General features: G+C 41.6%; 1 protein-coding gene and 1 long non-coding RNA gene across 3 annotated transcripts in view; one reads left to right on the top strand and one right to left on the bottom strand.

Annotated features, from left to right (window-relative positions):
• The window catches only part of Ryk (receptor like tyrosine kinase), an 87,000-nt gene extending 83,283 nt beyond the window's left edge, over nucleotides 1-3,717 (bottom strand). For both annotated transcript variants that reach the window (XM_027933740.2, XM_027933741.2), the window contains exon 1: nucleotides 3,492-3,717. In XM_027933740.2, the coding sequence (XP_027789541.2) occupies nucleotides 3,492-3,717 (226 nt within the window). The remainder of the gene's footprint in view (nucleotides 1-3,491) is intronic.
• LOC139706732 (uncharacterized) lies at nucleotides 3,475-18,457 on the top strand. Its single transcript, XR_011708383.1, has 3 exons — nucleotides 3,475-3,522; nucleotides 10,947-11,126; nucleotides 18,257-18,457. It is a non-coding gene; the product is annotated as an uncharacterized lncRNA (long non-coding RNA).
• The last annotated feature ends 610 nt before the right edge of the window (nucleotides 18,458-19,067 follow it).

Here is a 19,067-nt window from a genome sequence, read left to right as displayed (position 1 = left end):
ATTAAGCATAAAGATAAAAAAGGAAAACAATACATACACACCTCAGATATAAATAAAAGTGATACACCCATAAAATAAGATGCAACAAAATGGCAATAAAGAACAAAAAGCCTTAAATTTGAAAATACAATCGTTAACATTTTAAAAATGAAAACTTATAAAATTGAGAAATCCTCCCCGTACACTCCTTTCATTATAAAGAAATAAATTATAGGCAGAAAGGAAGCTTGACTTTAGGGGATTCAATAACCAAACTAAGAGAAGTCTCTAAAAGAAAAACAGATAAAGGTAGATTATAAAACAAGGAACAGGTATTTCTGAAAAAACTGAAGAATATGAGTCCAGATTAAAAGACTCACAAAGACAAAAGAAACACACAAACCACACACAAGCTTCAAAACTTTAGAATGCCAGCCAGAAAGACCATGAACTTCGAAAAAACACGGGGGGGGGGGGGGGGGGGGGCGGGGGGAAAGGCTGGCTTTAGACTTTTTATGTGAAACACTTAAGACAGCAAACAGAGTGAAAATATGAATAAAACTGTAAAGAAATTTTATTTTCAACCTAATATTTTAAATTCGGCCAAATCATTTAAAAACTGAGGATAAGATGAACACCTTCAGACATTCAAGGCCTCAAATAATTTATCTCCCATGTACCCCTTCTTAGGATGCTACTGAGAATACATATTAGCAAAAAAAAAAAAAAAAAAAGCAAACCAAGAGAAAGGAAGACAGGAGGTTCAAGACAGGAGAGAAGGGACAGGAAGTCCTCTGTCCAGACTGAGGCAAGAGGATGGAAGGCTCCAGACCAAGAAGTCTATAAGATGAAATCCAGTGGAACTAACAGATGACTAGATGTGCCTACCTAGGAGGAGGGCAGGGGAGATCAAAAGGCATTTAGCATGTTTCTTGGAGTACTTGAGGGAATTCATGCATAGATATACAACACTAATCAGAAAGTTTAAAACACAACTTGCTCTGGTAAAAACAACATGCAGAAAAACTGAATCATAAGTCCCTATTTAACTCAGAAGTAAGCAACATATATATGTACATAATCATATATACTAACTGCTGGTTTTACAAAAAAATTACACTGGAGAGTTTAGGGGTAAAAAGAGTATAAGAAATCAGTTATGATATTAGGAAGTTAAATGCTTACTCTACACTGATTTAGAAATATGAAAGTAAAAAACAAGGGAAAAATAAACAAAAACTAGCTAAGATGGCAGCAACCACTGGAAAGTAGGGCCTGGAGGATAAAAAAGCCAAAGGCAAGAGATTATTATTGTTTTTGTTTTAAGCCTCAATTCGATTTTTTAGAAACCTATGTACACATAATAATTGGATTAAAACAACTTATTCTCACACCAAGCACAATTAGTTCAATTACAAATTGGTAACTGTCACTATCAACCTAATTTGTAAGTTTCTTATTTGGAATCCTAAACTCATTTCCTTAGAAATACTGTAAAATCATGGGTAGTTTGCATATACCAGTATTTAGAAGACATTTAACCCATAACAATTCAAAAATATGGCACAAAAATATTATAACCGCTTCCCTGGAAAAATGTATTCTGAGAACTCAGGAGATCAGATATACATCTCACTTGCTCTTCTCTGTCAAAGAGGAGCCAAGAAATTATTTTAAGGTAGACTGTATGAAGGAGATGGGGACAGAAAGTAGAGACCTGTAACTGGCAAGATGAAGAGTCTAGACACACTGTAACAGATCAGTTCAAGTTGCACTAGAGACAATACTGCTACTGGATACTCATCAATCAGGAGCTTCCTCTGCTACAAATACAAAAAATTGGGTTTACAAATTTATATCACTTCAAATACTAATTAGCAATTATTTATTTTCCACCATTCCACCATAAGTATATCTTCATTTCATTCAATAAAACTTCGTCTGCACCTAAGTTTTTTACACACACATACAAAAAACAAACAGTGTTACCTTGAGCAAGTTATTTAAATTCCTAAAATAAAGTATCTAGAGGCAGATACATATAAACAATCAATGTCAGCCTCTAGTTTTCTGTCCCCTACCTCTATCCTTGGTTGGGAGGGGAGAAGAAACACATGTAAAGTAAGTTACAAAAAAATTTTTTTTAATAAAATATATGCTTTACAAAAGCACGCATAACATTAATATTTTTAATTAATATGGTATGAGTTGACTTACAAGCATTCATTATTTTTCCTCAGCCTTACTCTCATGTTCCAGGACTAACCCAATTTGCAGTTTTAGTTCAGTTAGACTAAATTTAGCTAGTTCAGGTGAACTAACATGAGGATTAAGAACCGAACAAAATTATTATTTGATTAAAGGCTACAAACCCATACGTGTAACAATGTCTAAACCATCTGCTAAAAGCAACCTCATTTCAATTCTGAGTTGATCTCAATAGACCTCAAGAAAGTACTCTAACTTAAAAAAAAAAAAAAAAAAAAAAAAAAAAAAAAAAAGAACACTAAAATAAAACTGACGGACAATGGATACTTAAAACTTTCCCCTCAAACACTCAGAAGCACCACACCCAGAGACAAAATGAAGGGATTGCCACAACACACAAAAGAAAGCTAAGTCTAGGTATCTGCAACTATCATACTCCATTGGGGGCCAGATCTTCCTCCAAGGGGTATTTCTAGAATCTACAAAGTTTCAACCGGAGAACAGCATCCGTTTTTTCCAAAGTAATTCCCCACACAACAAAGCTAAGTAGGTAAATAAAATCACCAATCGACACAAAGCCAAGTTCTCCTTTCCCTTCAAAGTATTCAAAGCAGGCGAGTGGCCTGGAAATGCAGATCAGTCCGAACTCCAATGAACCCAACACCAAAAGGATACTGCAGAAGCGAAAAGATCTGCTACCTGGCGATTCACCTACTCTTTAAAAATATTCTTATCGGTTTCAAGATTTGGAGGCTGACATATTTCGTGCCACCTTCCCCTCCCTTTTATTAATTCATGTATTTATTTATTTTGTAAAAGTATGTTAGCAGAGAGTATGAGCAAACAGCGTGGCCTACTGGGATATCAAAACCTGAGCCAATGGTTTGCCAGTTTAGTCTGAAAAGCGAACTTCCAAGTATCCCAAACTCCAGGGCCCTCGAGTGACACACACTTTAAGGCAACTTCGCTCGGCCGGGAATAAAAGATGTTCCGACGCCGGACTCCAGAGAGCCAGGGGGCAATGAAGGGCTGCAGGAGGATGGAACGGGCTGGATCCGGGTCTCTGGCGGCAGCCGGGGGTCCCCAGGGCGGTCGAACAGCAAGGGCGAAGGGGGAGGCCGGGAGGTTGCCCGGGGCGGGGGCCAGGCAGGGACCACACCTCCAGGCCAGCACGGCAGGCGGAGGCCGGGGGTCCCGGGACCCCGAGGCGACCCCGGCCCTGCCAGGGGCTGGCGAGCGCTGGGGCGGGGAGGGGACCGGAAGCCGCGCGACGTGCCCACCCCGGCCCGGGCGGCCCCACTCACCGATCAGCCGGCGCACCTCATCCTCGCTCAGGTAAAGGCTCACGCTGGGCCCCGCGGCCACGGACGGCAGCGCGGGGGGCCGCGGGGCCGGGGCGGCGGCGGCACCGGGCGCGGGCAGCAGCGGCAGCAGCGCGAGCAGGAGCAGCGGCGGCGGCGGGGCCCTCAGGCCGCGGGCCCCCGGGAGGCGGCCCCGGCCCAGCAGCCCCAGCCGCGCCGCCCCGCGCATGGCCGCCGCCGCCGCCGAGAAAGAGCTTCGGCCGCCCGCCGCGCCGCCGCCCACCCCCGGCTCCGAGCCCCTCACAGCCCCGAGCCGGGGGCGGCCGCCCAGCTCATCGCGCCGCCGGCCCGTGGCAGCCAGCCACCGCTTCAGACTGCCGGAGCGCGCCGCCGCGCGGCATCGTCCACTGCTGGCGGCTGCTCGCGGAGGCGCATCCGTGCGCGCCGCCGCCGCCCCGGGAGCGCGTACGCACGCGCGGCCCGCTCTGTGCGGGACGCGGCCGGGCAGTGGGCGTAGGGGTTTAAAGCGCCCCGGCTGAGCGAAGGGTTCTTGGGACGCCCTAACTTGAAGAGCCGGTTCCCGCCCTACGTTGTCACTGCTTCTGGGGTTTGCTAGTCCACTGTCTGTAAGCCTCCTTCGTTGTCAAGAGTGCAAGCGACAGACCACGCCTGCAGTCGAGTGGGCGCCCCAGGACCACGGAAATGCCTGCGTGCGCTGCCCTGCTCTGGTTGCGAAAGAGAAACATGCGCTTCTGTTTAGTGAGAAAATGCAGATAAATAGAAATAACCCATTGTCCCACATGTCGGAGGTCAACTTCAACATTTCCGTGTCTATCCTCATGGGTTTATACTATATACATCTTTGCACTTTGCAGAAAAATCTTAGCAAACTTTAGCAACTTATTTTTACGGGTTACAAATTTTTATTTCTTATCCTTGTTCTATGTTACTGTAATCAACCTACATCTGGAATAAGCTCTGTGGTGCGTGACAGGTCTCGACAACCCCCCAATTATATTAAATAGTGTGCAAAAGTGTGTGCGCGCTTGTGTCTGTGCACATTGTGTGCGTGTGTGTGTGTCTAGGTTAAGCAACAGAGAAGTGGTACGTGTATCTCATTATTTGTTCTAGGGAGTTTACATACACACACACCAAAAAAAATGTTAAGAATCACAGATGTGCTCCCCTATATTCAAATAGGTGGGAGGATTTCAAGTTCCAAGCCTGTCTGGGCAATTTATCGAGACCCTGTCTTTTCAAAAGAAAATAAAAGTTTAGGGGTATGGCTCAGTGCTGAGAGGCCCTGGGTTCAGTCCCCAGTACCTGGGGTGGGGGTGGGAACACATGGATACACCTCTGAGTGCCCCCCTCCCCCGTGACATATTTTTGTGAGTGGCCCACTAGGACAGTTAAACTTGCTTCAGGAGGCGTCACTCAGATAGTCTCCCAAGTGTCCCTGCTCTGCCCTGCAGGAGGTCACCTCCTCCCTGAGGTCCCTGATGGCAAGTCAGCACGCACTGACCCCAGGCCTTTCCTCCTGAGAGCAGCTGCTCTCCCTTGGAGCTCAGTTTCAGTGAGCAGTTGCTCCATTCACAGTGAGGCCTTGCAAGATAGCTATTTTTAATCTTAGGGAAGGGTGGGGAAAGGGAGGATGATGAAGAGGGAAGTCCTGACAATTGACTTTCCCAGTCTTTAGTGAGAGGGATGGCTTCCATTTGGAGATAAACTTGCCTTGATTTGTGGAACTTCAATTCCCCAGAACAGAGTACAATGCCCATTTTCCTACAGAAGAAAGCTAAGAAAAGGTAAGGACCAAAGAAAAAGTGTGCCACCAAGCGTGGTGGCAAAAACCTGTAATCTTAGCCACTCTAGAGGCTCAGGCAGGAGGATCTCAAGTTCAAGGGTAGCTCCAGCTACTTAGTGGAACCCTGTCTCAAACCAAACAAAAAGTGCTATGGGTGTAGCTGTCAGTGGTAAAGCACCTCTGGGTTCAGTTCTACATGGAAAGAGAGAAAAAGGAAGGAGGGAAGGGAAGAAAAAGAAAGAAAGAGAAACAAAGGAAAAAGTGCTTTGAGAATGATAAAAAAAAAAACACAAAAGACAGCTGGACACTGTTGTCTATTAGGGACTCTGCCAGGAGGGACTTGGGAGTGGGCATTTGCTGTGTGAATAGGGCTTTGCATTCAGTCAGGAGGCATTTTTCAAAAGGATAGCATGTTTCCTGCATTCTTGAGAAAGGCCAATAGCTCCCAAGTAAGGAAGCTTCTTTCTTCTAGAAGCTCTTTAATGCTTCTAGATTTCCTCTGCCCAATGACTTCTTGAGGCAGTCTGTGATATTAACAGTACAGAGCTGTCAAGCCTGGCTAGATTCTGGTACTTATTAATCATGTGTTCTTGGGAAAATTGTCTCCAAGCTTTGTTTTTCTCATTCATAAAAAATGGGTGCTAATGCCTGACTTGAAGGGCTTTTACAGGATTTATTTGAAGAAGCTATTAAAAAAACACCTAGGCAGACGCTAGGTGGCTCGCACACCTGTTATTATTATAATGAATCCCTTCCCTCTAATGACCACTTCCTGAAAAGTTTCATCACCAATTACCTCCAAAGAGTTCTAACCAGGGATCCTCAAGAACTTCATTCACTAACACCAAGCCTGGCCTGTGAGTCTGAGCTCAAAACACATTCAATGCCCAGGGACATAGGAGTAAGCAAAGTCCTTCCTTGAGGACATATGATAACATGCTGCATCGGTTCTATAAAGGAAAAGTTAGTGGGTCTTTGGTTTTTTTTGTTTTGTATTTTTGGGTACTGCGGATTGACATCTCCAATCCTTTTTGATTTTGAGACAGGGTTTTTCCTAATTGCCCAAGCTGGCCCTGAGCTTCTATCCTCCTGAAGGTAGTACATACCTGTAATTCCAGTAGCTGGAATTACAGGTATGTACTACCTTGCTTGGTTTTTTTTTTTTGGGGGGGTGGGGTGGTGGTGTGGTTACTGGGATTGAACTCTGGGGCACTCATTCAGCTACATCCCCAGCCCTATTTTGTATTTTGTTTGGAGACAGGGTCTCACTCAGTTGCTTAGCACCTCGCTTTTGCTGAGGCTAGCTTTGAACTCCCAATCCTCCTGCCTCAGCCTGCCAAGGTTATGAGATTACAGGCATGCACCACCACACCTTGCTCCCTGCCTGGTTCTTAAATTGTGGTTCCCAGTCCAGCAGTATCATCATCACCCAGTAACTTTAGAATGCAAATTTGTGGACCCCCAACCCAGACTAACAGTGGTAGCAACTGTGGGCAATAATCTGCTTTAACAAGCCCACCAGGATTCTGATGCAAGCCACTCAGTTGGGAAAAACTCTGATTTCTCCTTTGGTCATTTGCAGGTGCCTGGTCCTTGTCCTGCCTGCTTTCACTCTTAATCCTTCAGTCTTTCTCCAGCACAGCATCTTGTTAAACATCAGCACAGTCTTGTCACTTGGCAGCTTTCAGATGGCCAATGGCTCCTCTATTTATCTAGAACAGAAGGCAAAATTCTTGCAGTGTTAAGGCAGTTGTCACCCTCCTCTTTCCTCCCTTCCAACTTATCTCTTTTTCTCACTTAGCTCCAGCCACAGTGGCTTCCTTGCTGGTCTTTCAACATGCCACACATGGTCCTTACTCAAGGCTTGTGCACTACTGTTCCTTGTGCCTCGAATGATCTTCCCTCTAATGTCCACATGGATTCATCTCTCACCTTCTTCACGTCTACAATCAAATGTTAACTTCTGAATAAGATTAAGATTGTTGCTGGGCACAATGGTGCATGCCTGTAATCCTAGTTCCTCTTGAGGCTGAGGCAGGAGGATCACAAGTTCCAGGCCAGCCTCCATCCTTAGCAGTTTAGAGAGACCTTGCCTCAAAATAAAAAATAAAAAGGGCTGGGGATGTAGCTCAGTGGTATTGTCCCTGGACTCAATCCCCAGCACAGAAAGAGAGAGAGAAAGAGAGAAGAAAAGAAAATTGCAAACTTCCCAAGACAAATGGAACCCATGCCCAGTGTTTCTCTCCTGTTTCTGCAGGGTACCCAGTCTCGTACAATGGTCTTCACACCACTAACAATCCATCCCAGGAAAGGAATGGAAGTCTCCTCTCCCTCCTATCAAGGTGTGGGTGGCAACTTTTGACATTTTCCCATAAACCTTATGTGAAAATGCTGTCAAAACCCAACCTGAGCCTCCTGAGGTTTCCTTGCCTGGGGGAAATGAAAGCCACAGTCATGACCATATTCCACATGCTGCCTCTGCTCTTGGCTTTGCTTGTCATAGTGGTTGACCTTATTCTTCTCCAGAAAATGCCATCATTAGAACATTTTACTTCCTTTTTCCTAAAAAAAAGACCAGCCTTGGGCTTGAGATGCCACAGAGCAGGAGGGAGCACTGTGCAGCCTGGTCAGGGGCAGCACAGGGGCAAGGCCCTCCCAACAATGGAATGACAGGTGTTCTGTGCATGCACAAGAATAGATACCCAGCCTGCTCAGAGATCACAGAGCTGGAGACAAATCCCCAGTTCAGAATACACTACACCCACTCAGAGAGGGGAAGTCGGGAAGGGGTGGCTCTAGGTTCTGAAAACAGTCCCTTCCTCTTGCAAAAAAACACTGGGAATGCTGCTATCTCTGTAAACCTTCTCTTTCCACAAGTAATATATTAACCAATTTGCATTGTAAAAGAATCAAGCAGCAAGGAAGTACAAGGAGTAAAATAGAACATTACCCTCTGCACACATACCCTCTTTCCAACCCCAGTTTGGTGTATATTCTTATATCCCTTTCTCTAAGCATTTACTTACATATATGCATTTAGACACACAACTGTGTGTGTATGGTTTATTCAGTTTTAAGAAATGCAATCATATAAAAAAAAATCATGGTCAACACAATTCAGTTTTTTGACTGATGGAAATGAGTTGAGCTCTTGAGAATTTTCATATAACAGAGCATCCAGAGTCCCCTCCATGGCACTTTTTTGGTTGGAATGGACACTTAAAAAGATTTTACTAGCTTTAGTGAAGCACAGTAGTGCACACCTGTAGTCCCAGATACTCTGGAAGCTGAGGCAGAAGGATGCAAGTTCAAGGCCAGCCTGGGCAACTTTTATTTTGAGACCTTGTCTCAAAATAAAAAGTAAAAAGGTATGAGGATGTAGTTCAGTGGTATAGCACCCTGGTTCAATCCTCTGTACCCCCTCCCCCCCCACACACAGAGATTTTACTAGTTCTGGTAATCCTTGCACAAATATCTTTATGACATAGTTAGATTTGTTTTAGGAGAGCAAATTCTATGAAATGAGTCAAAGGGAGTTAATTGTTCTAATTTTGATAGAGTCTGCTAAATTGCCCCCGCAAAGACTTTAATACTGTTTATTTTCTATTGCCCTCATTACTGATGAGCATAAGCATCTTGTATATTTATTGTCATTCAGTTTACATTTTGAAGTATCTGTCTTTTGTCTGTTTTTTGATTGGATTGCTTGTATTCTCATTGATTTGTAGACATTTTCTTTTACTGTGTCCCTTCTTATTTAACTTTGCTTATTGTTTTTGCTTAACTTAAATATTTAAATTTTGGATTTTTATTTATTTATTTTGTGTGTGTGTGTATGGCCCTGGGGATTGAACCCAGGGCCTTGTGCATGCAAGGCAAGCACTCTACCAACTGAGCCATATCCCCAGCTGAATTTCTATTTTTGATAACTCTCACCATCCATTCCTTCATGGGTTCTGTCTTTTGTGTCTCGCTGAAGAAAGATCTCCCAATTAATAGTTTTGCGTTTTTTCTAATGCATTCATTGTAATGTATTTTTTCTAACGCATTCATCCTTTTCCCTTTTTCTAAAAAAAAAAAATAGTTATTTAATTCATCTGGAATTTTTGTTTATGTATAGTATATGACACCATTTTATTTTTTCCATATGGGGAGCCATTTGTGCAAAACACTGTTTATGGTATTTATTAAATATTCCACTCTTAGTAGCTGTATTGAACTTTAAGCAAAACATAACCCTCTGCCTGCTTTTATTTCCACCCTCCCATGCACACCTCCCATGTGGAGATCATCTAGATTTCAATTGGCTAGCACAGCAGATGCTAGACATATGCAGCTACCAAGTACTCGAAATATGGCTAGCAGTAACTGACATGTGCTATCACTTTAAAACACACACTGGATCTTGAAGAATGTAAAATATCTCATTAATATTTTTATATTGATTGCATGTCAAAGTGAAAATATTTTTGATATCCCGTGTTAAAATATATTATTAAAATGTATTTCAATTTTTTCTCTTTACCCTTTTTTGACTTAGTTACTAGAAAATTCCATATATGGCTTCATTAGAGTTCCGTTGGGCAGCGTTGTTCTACATATTAGTTCCAGATTGTTCAGTAGTTCATTTTTAAGGATGACTTTTTTCATAGCACTTTAAACAATTAAGCAATTGCATTGCACTTTAAATGATTAACCAATTATAAGCTACAGTAATTGAAACTAAAATAGTCATGTGATCCTCTGAGAAATCACAGCATCATAGGTGATCTTCATCTCTTGCAAGCAATTTTTTTTTAAACCACAAAGATCAAAGTTGAGTTATTAGCTCAAAAACCCAAATTTCAGTCAGCACCATGTTATGAAGAAATTCTACAAAAATAATACATTTATAATCAAAGTAAATGTATTGGAATTTGAAATATGAAAAATATTTCCATTTGGGGTCTTGGGCTGAAAGTCTAAAGAAGTCTGTTGGTCATCCTATTTGGGAGCTGAGGATCATTGCTAAATTATAAAGTATATTAAAACTACCCTAAGAAACCATTTCTCACCAGATGGCAAAAGCCAAAGTTTGCTAACACATCCTTTTGAAAATCACTTTAGGAAACAGTCACTGTCATGCTTTGCTGGTGGGAATATAGATTGAGGGAAATGTTCTGCTGGGAAATTTGGCAATGGTATGGTATATATCCTTTGATACAGCAATTTAAAGTCTGAAATTAACCTTAGATATATACATCTGCCTAATGATTTATATAACAGATAATTTATTGCAACATTGTTCAGTTTACCAGATTACTGGAAAACTTAGAGGTCTATCAATAGGGGACCATTTTGATATTCAGGGTACCTTGCGAGTATCTCCCCAAAGATGGAATTAAGTGCTCTCTGGACTCTGTCATGGGGATACAGATGTGAGTAGTAATCTGGGACCAAGAGGAAGAGATTTTCTTGGACTAAGGGGACCTAAGAATCTTAAGAATGGATGTTCATGCATGTGGTGGACCCAAGTTGTATTCCAAATCCATTTTCCTCCTTCCACTTAAAAGTTTATACAAATTTCCCAACCTCCCTTGCAGTTTGCTAAGTTATCAACCTTGCCGTGTGACCAATAGTGATGTCTGCATTTTCTGCTTCCTCTCTTCCTGCAGACATGGCAACATTCATCTTGACTGTGAAGATGAGTGTAAGACCTCAAGGGAGGTGAAGCTAGACCATAGCTGTAGCCTGCGTGGCCACATAAGCTCAACCATCTTGTCAGCCTACACCAGCCAGACCTACATGAGAAGGAGTTCTCTTTGTTACAATGGCTTTGTCTTAACTAATTCAATGTATGTAGTCTCATCTGTCAAAGGCAGGCTCTGAGTCCCAGGGAAAATCTAAGGGGATATTCATTTATATTATGGGGAAATTTCCACAATTGAGGAAGTGGGAAAACTGATCAGGGGATGAAACACTTTTATTAGTTTTCTATTGCTGCTGTAACAAATTACTGTAGTCCTAGTGGTAACAAACAAGAGGTTATTCTGCAGCACTAGCAGTTAGCCAAATTTTACCAACTTTCTTATTATGACAGCTAATTTCTCTGTTTCTTGATTCATTTTCTCTTTTGCAATCTCTGTTTATAAACTTCAGATCCTGCACAACTGATAAGTTTTCTTCATTTCACTTTCATATTGTCCTCAAATAGCCTGCATTTGCAAAATCATGTCTTCCCGCTTATGGAAACCGTTAAATATTTCTATTTCATATGTGTTTTATTTTAAAAGTTAGTTTTTATTTTCACCAAAAACATACACAAATATAATTGAGAGAATCAAATAGTTCTACAATCCTTATTAAAAACAAAACAAAACAAAAAAAAATGGGCATGGTGACATCTGCCTGGAATCCCTGTGACTCAGGAGGCTGAGGCAGGAAAGTTTTGAGTTTGGCAACAGCAAGACCCTGTCTCAAAATAAAAAATGAAAATGGATGGGGACATATCTCATTAACACTTTTATTTTGTTTAGAAATTATATTCCCTTGATCTCAAAGGTATTGCTCCATGGTCTTCTAAATTTTCATGTAACTTTTGAGAAGTCACATATTATGATTCTTGAGCCTTTTGTGTAAATCCTTCTTTTTCTCTCTTCCTTCTCACTTTCCTGGAAACTTTTCAGATCTTTTCTTTATTCCTAATATTCTGAAAGTTTGGGTTTGTTTTGTTTTGACTTGTTTTAGTTTTGTTTGTTTGGGTACTAGAGATTGAACCCAAGGGCACTTTACCACTGAGCTACATCCCAGCCATTTTTATTTTTTATTTTTTGAAACAGGGTCTTGCTAAGTTGATTAGGGCCTCATTAAATTGCTGAAGCTGGGGTCTGAGGCTGTAGCTCAGTGGTAAAGTGCTTGCCTCACATGTGTGAGGCACTGGATTCAATCCTTAGCACTACATAAAAATAAATAAAGATACTGTGTGTTCATTTACAACTAAATAAATATTTTTTTAAAAAAAATTGCTGAAGTTGGTCCCAAGTTTGTGATCCTCCTGCTTTAGCCTCCCCAGTTGCTGGGATTAGTGCCATGGGCCATAACACCCAGCTTAAAAGATTTTTTTTTTTTTTTTAAAGAGAGAGAGAATTTTTAATATTTATTTTTTTTTTAGTTTTCGGTGGACACAACATCTTTGTTTGTATGTGGTGCTGAGGATCGAACCCGGGCTGCACGCACGCATGCCAGGCGAGCGCGCTACCGCTTGAGCCACATCCCCAGCCCTTGAAAGATTTTAATGTGCATTTTTGTGTCTATTTTCATCCATTGCACAGAGCACTCCATAGTCCTTTTGATCTGGAAAATCATGTTAGGAAACAGTCACTATCATGCTTTGTTGGTGGGAATATAGATTGATGGAAATGTTCTGCTATTCAACTATTCAGTACTGGGAAATTTTCTTGAGTTATATCCTGGACAATTTCCTCACTCTGTTTTCTATCTTCCTAAAATTCCTATATTCCAGCTAAGGGATCATCTCTTTATCTATCTGCTAATCTTTCTGGGTTATTATTTTATAATACTTTAGTTGGGTTTTTTTCTTCTCATAATTGCCAAGAACTGTTTTATTCTCTGAAATGTACTTTTTAATGGTATCATGGTTTTTTTTTTTTCTTCCCATAGATTATTATCTGTCTTACCTCTCTGAAAGTTTAAAAACATTCTCACATAGATTTCTGGCTTCTTGAGATGAGACACAGGAATAAAGATAGGTAGAAATATTTTTATTGAGATGAAACTTGTACACCACACACTTTATCTAATTAAAGTGGACAATTCAAAGGGCTTTAGTATATTCATATAATTCTACAATTATTTTCACTGTCAATTTAAGAAAAGGTAAGCATACTTTTCTAGAAATTCTTCAGCTGAAATGACTGAACCATTAACACCTCTGAGACATGGCAGTTCTGTCTCTAGGTCAAATTCTGAAAGCTCTGTAAATACTTCCTCTGAAGCAGATATCAACCTTTAGAAATCTGTTGAAGCTAAGTTAATTATCTAGCACATGATCCAATGCTCATGCAGATTTCATGTGAAAAGAATGTGTTCTACAAAAGTTGAGAGCAATGTTCTATGCCACGTATATTATCGCATCAACCCATCAATCTTTCTATTGTGCTGACCAAATGTTCTTTATCTAGATGTGTTCTTGCTATATCTGTTGCTAAGAACTATGTTCAAATTTATCCTGGTGATATTATTGATCTGTTTCTGCTAATGAGGAGGAAATGATTGGAGCATGCACCCTGTAACTGCCCATGGTTACTTGTAGGATTCATTGTTGATGTGATGCACATTAGTAACATCTTGACTCTTGTACTCAGCTACATGACACTTCCCAGGCAGCTGAGCTACAGTGGAGATAAGAGTATCCTTTTCACACTTGTCAGAATCACTCCATGGTTTTCCCAGGTCCAAGTGGAAGGATGCTTCTTGGGAATTAGGACCCCAATGAAGCAAATTTCCTTTTGCTGGCTTCCTCATTATATGATTTCAGCTTGATGTGACTGCAGCCATTTTAAGTAGTCCCATCTATGATTGCCCCCAGAGTCACCCTGTTCCGTTTTTCCTGCACAGTTTCCCAGTAAACTATAAATAGACAAAACCATTTAGAGTGGTATGTGGAGCTTTATAGCCAGGCCCTGGCTCTAGGAATGTGCCTGACTTTTTGATGTTAGCTTAAGATAAACCAGGTACATTCCGGCTTCTGTGAAGACATTTTGTCCTAACCAATTCATATGTCTCTCCTTCTGACCCAAAAGGGGAGGGTATACTTGGTCTTACGGCTGCCCAGGACCAAGTTTCTGTCAGGAATTCCCTAATAAATTCTACTCTGTACAATCCTGCATCTGTCTGCCTCTTTTTTTGGTGTCGTGGCACCTTGGGGCTGGTTCTCACACATTGGAGCTGGGTTGTTTCAGAACAATGATTTTACTAAAGTTGTGTCTAACCTTGTCCTCTCTTTTACTGCCAATATAATCATAGCAAACATAGCAGCCCTCTTGTATATTTGTGATATTTTGCAAAAATATCACAAATTTTTGCAAAATATCTCCTTTTTAAAGATGTTGTTTGTGGTGCCTATTATGCAGTCACCAGCCCACCCCCCCACACCACCAAATGCATTCTGCTGTCATATAATAAATTAAAATAAATAAATTTAAAAAAAAGAAATTCAGCAACAAAGAAAAAAAAAGAGTCCAATTAGAAATGATCAGACTGGGCCAAGGTGACCTAGAGTTGCCATTTTTGCAAAATATCTTCTTTTTAAAGGTGTTGTTTGGGGTGCCTATTATGCAGTCACCAGCCCACCCCCCCACACACACACCACCAAAAAAAAAAAAAAAGAAGAGGCATTTTTTTTCCTTCCTATTCAAGAGGATCTTGGGCTATTTCTATCCTTAAACACTTGAGGTCAAATTGGCTCCTCTGGACCCCAGGAGAGCATTTGTAGGCCTTCCCTGTCAGGAACTCAGTTAAAGAAGCTGAATTGGATTAATTGATAGAGGGAGTGAGGACGGGTAAGGCTTCCCCAGAAGTAGGGGGTTGAACCAGCCACCAAGAAAATCTACCGACTTCAGGAAGAGGAATGTCTAACCAGGCACGTTGAGGCACGTCTGTAATCCTAGCAACTTGTGAGGCTGAGGCAGGAAGATTGCAAATTTGAGGCCAGCCTTGGAAAATTTAGCAAGACCTGTATCAAAATAATATTTAAAAATGGGCTGGGGAGGGGCTGGAGTCATGGCTCAGTGGTAGAGCACTTGCCTACCATGTGTGAGGCACTGGGTTCAATCCTCAGCACCACATAAAAACAAATAAACAAAATAAAGGCATTGGGCCCATCTACAATTTAAAAAATATATTTTTTAATGAGTTAGGAATGTAGCTCATTGTTAGTGTTTCAGAGCTGGGGCCTTCCAAGAAACTGAGGCAGCACAAAGACCTGCTCTTAGAATCTTAATTCCTGTAACCAAGTCAGAAAGATTTCAGACATGACGCTCAGAGTAACAGGAATGAGTTTGTTGAAGGGATAGGAAAAGGGAAAGGGGACACAATCATGGGAGAAAGTAGGTCCTCTCAGAGAGGAGAGGGACAATGTGCCTCCTCTGCACTCCACTTTTATCAGGGATTCTAGAGAAGTTTCTAGAGAGTCCCACCCAGATCCACCTCTTGACTTTTGACTGACAGCAGGGTGACATCCCAGACTTTCAAGTCCCCACTGCTATGGCAACTCTAGGTCACCTTGTCCCAGTCTGATCATTTCTAATTGGACTCTTTTTTTTTTTTTCTTTATTGCTGAATTTCTTTTTTTTAAATTAATTTATTTATTTTAATTTGTTATATGACAGCAGAATGCATTTCAATTCATAGTACATTATAGAGCACAATTTTTCATGTCTCTGGTTGCACGCAAATTAGAGTCACACCATTCATGTCTTCATACATGCACTTGGGGTAATGATGTCTGTAGGGCATGATGTAATATGTGGGGCATGTTGCATCAAAAAAGAGGAAACCTAACTTGCTGGCTGCTACCTGCTTCCCAGTCCTGGGGCCACATGTGGCTAAGATAGCGCCTGGGGATTAGCCAGAAGGCATTGCCATGGGTTGTGACGAAAATCCCACCACCTCTAGGATAGGCTCAGAACCCTTCTGCCCTCACAGAGGGCTCCTGTCTCCCAATATGGGTGTACATGTGAACTCTCCCCACCTTGCTGACCTTTATCCTGATTGGCTCCTGTACATTATATTAGCTGCGTGTGTTTTCTGCGTGTGTTATAAGACCTCTTACTGACCACAGTGAGTGACCCTCAAGTCTAGATTTTATTTGATGGAAAAAAAAAACATGCTGTTTTTGTTACTATTGCTCTGTAGTATAGTTTAAGGTCTGGTATAGTGATGCCACCTGCTTCACTCTTCTTGCTAAGGATTGCTTTAGCTATTCTGAGTTTCTTATTTTTCCAGATGAATTTCCATGACTGCTTTTTTTATTTCTATGAGGAATGTCATTGGTATTTTGATTGGAATTGTATTAAACCTGATTAGTACTTTTGGTCATTTTGACAATATTCTGCCTATCCAAGAACAATGGAGATCTTTCCATCTTCTAAGGTCTTCTTTAATTTCTTTCTTTAGCATTCTGTAATTTTCATTGTAGTGGTCTTTCACTTCTTTCGTTTAGTTGGTTCCCAAGTTGTTTTTGTTGTTGTTGTTTGTTCTTTTTTATTTTGAGGCTACTGTAAATGGGGTAGTTTTCATAAAGTTTCTCTTTCAGAGGATTTGTCATTGATGTACCTAATTGGGTTTGTCATTGAGGTACCTAATTGGATTCTTAACCATACATTCTTAGAGATTTTATGATTAAGAGGAACTATCCTTATCTCCTAGAGTTTCAGGATCTGATCACAAAACCTCCTCCTTCAGAGTAACTTGGGTCCCTCTTATCAACATTATTTTGGGCCTGCATTTCTCCTGCAATTAACAAGTAGTTTGCTGAGGAATGTGACACTTCCTATCCACAAAGGCCAAGCAGGGCTGCAGGTAAATTGCTTCTTGCAAAAGAAAGCATGAGGGGCTTAATACTGTGGCCCCATTTTACAGAATTATTCTCTTAATCTTATGTCCCCACCATCCTCACCTGTCTGTTCCCTAACAGTAGTGACCCTGGGTTAAATCCCCAGTAACACCCGCCACCCTGTGCCCCTTGCCACACACAGAAGAATATCTCAGATACAGTGAGGAATCTGGAAGTCTGTGGACACTGAGCAGGGCTCCTTGTTGTCACAGGGATCCCTTTAGCTGAGCCCTGTCTGTGATGAAGCCCTCAGAGAATCATTTCAGGGTCCTTCCTATTGCTGATCCAGGCTGGAACCCAAATCTGCACAGTGTCAATTACACTGGTGACTCTCTTGGTGACCTACCAAGACAAGAGATTCATCTCCTTCAACTGTTCTGGACTAAACAAGCCTGGGATTCCAGTATAACTTGAGAGAAAGGGAGAGAGTCACAGAAAAGAGCTGTTATGGGCTGGGGATGTGGCTCAAGCGGTAGCGCGCTCGCCTGGCATGCGTGCGGCCCGGGGTTCGATCCTCAGCACCACATACAAACAAAGATGTTGTGTCCACTGAAAACTAAAAAATAAGTATTAAAAAATTCTCTCTCTCTCTCTTAAAAAAAAAAAAAAGAAGAAAGAAAAGAGCTGTTATAAGACCTCTTACTGACCACAGTGAGTGACCCTCAAATCTAGATTGTATTTGATGGAAAAAAAAATGAAGGTATATATCATCCTTGCACTTGGAGTATCCTAGCAGGTAGGGACCTAGGAGCATGTGTTCTCTTAGATTTGGCCTCATTCTTAGATTCCCTCCATTAGATTCTGTTCTTCCCCCCCCCCCCAAGCCTTTCCTGTGCAGTTACTTTCATTTCTCAGAATATTCCTTCTCTTCAGCATCTGTCTACATGCAATTCTTTTAGAAGATATGTGAGGACTCTGGGGATTCTCCATATTTTCTGCAGAAAATATCCTCTTTATGAGAGGTGCGTTTGTATTACCTGGAACCCCTACTTAATGTTATGCCTGCATTTCCTCAAAGCATGTGGGTTTTTCTTTTTTTCCTTCCTTCCTTCCTTCCTTCCTTCCTTCCTTCCTTCCTTCCTTCCTTCCTTCCTTCCTTTCTTTCTGTGTGTATGTGTTTTCCAGAGTTCTCAAGCTCTGTTCCATGATCTACTAGCTTTATATAGAAGTTAATCATTGTTCCCCCAAATTCTTTGTCCATTGAGGTTGGGAAACATGGCATACCAATGCCTGCTTTGGGAGAATCAAATGTACGTTAATATAAATAAGATGTATGTTAATATAAAGAAGACTGTGCCAGGTTATCTTAACCTGTTTCACTCAATAATTTCCCTGCTTATTTTTCCACAGGACGCTTTTCTCATGGCACACCTGTTGGCACCCCCAGTTCTGCAGAGCCCATTTGTGAAGCTGGTCCGTGGAAAGAGCACTAGGCTTGGGATGAACTTCATCCAAGTCCATGTGGCTCCTTTGGAACCACCTCTTCCAGTATAAAAAGAATGGATAGACCTGAATTTTTTATTCAGAACTGTGAATGGATCTGACTTCTTAGTTGACTAAAATTAAAAACAAACAAACAAACAAAAAACCAGGGCCTACTGAGAGGAACTGGGAGTTTATTCAAGAATAAGGAGGCGGGGCTGGGGATGTGGCTCAAGCGGTAGCACACTCGCCTGGCATGCGTGCGGCCCGGGTTCGATCCTCAGCACCACATACAAACAAAGATGTCGTGTCTGCCGAAAACTAAAAAATAAATATAAAAAGAAAAAAAGAATAAGGAGGCAACACTGAATAGCCATGAGGTCCTTTACCAACAAACAGACCTGGGTTCAGACTCCAACACTCTGACCTTCCCCAGGTACATCATAGGTTCTAAGTTACAAATGGAGTTCATGATGACATTTCTGCAGTAGGCCTTAGGAGAAAGTGACATGAGATTGTGCATGAATCCCATTCACCCTTTACCTGACCCTTAGGGAATAGAGCTGTGACATATTGTCCTGCAGAAGGGAGATAGGAACACTCTGAAACTGAAGTGGAATCTATTCGAAACTTCACTTTGCTTACACCAGGCTCATCCCTTCCATACCCTTATGTTCCCAGGGTCTGCAGTCCCTAGAATTCCCAGAGTCACAGGGGTACTCTCCCATCTGCTCTCAGT

This window comes from Marmota flaviventris, chromosome 8 (assembly GCF_047511675.1).
Source record: "Marmota flaviventris isolate mMarFla1 chromosome 8, mMarFla1.hap1, whole genome shotgun sequence".
NCBI lineage: Eukaryota > Metazoa > Chordata > Mammalia > Rodentia > Sciuridae > Marmota > Marmota flaviventris.
This window is presented reverse-complemented; position numbering and strand designations above follow the sequence as displayed.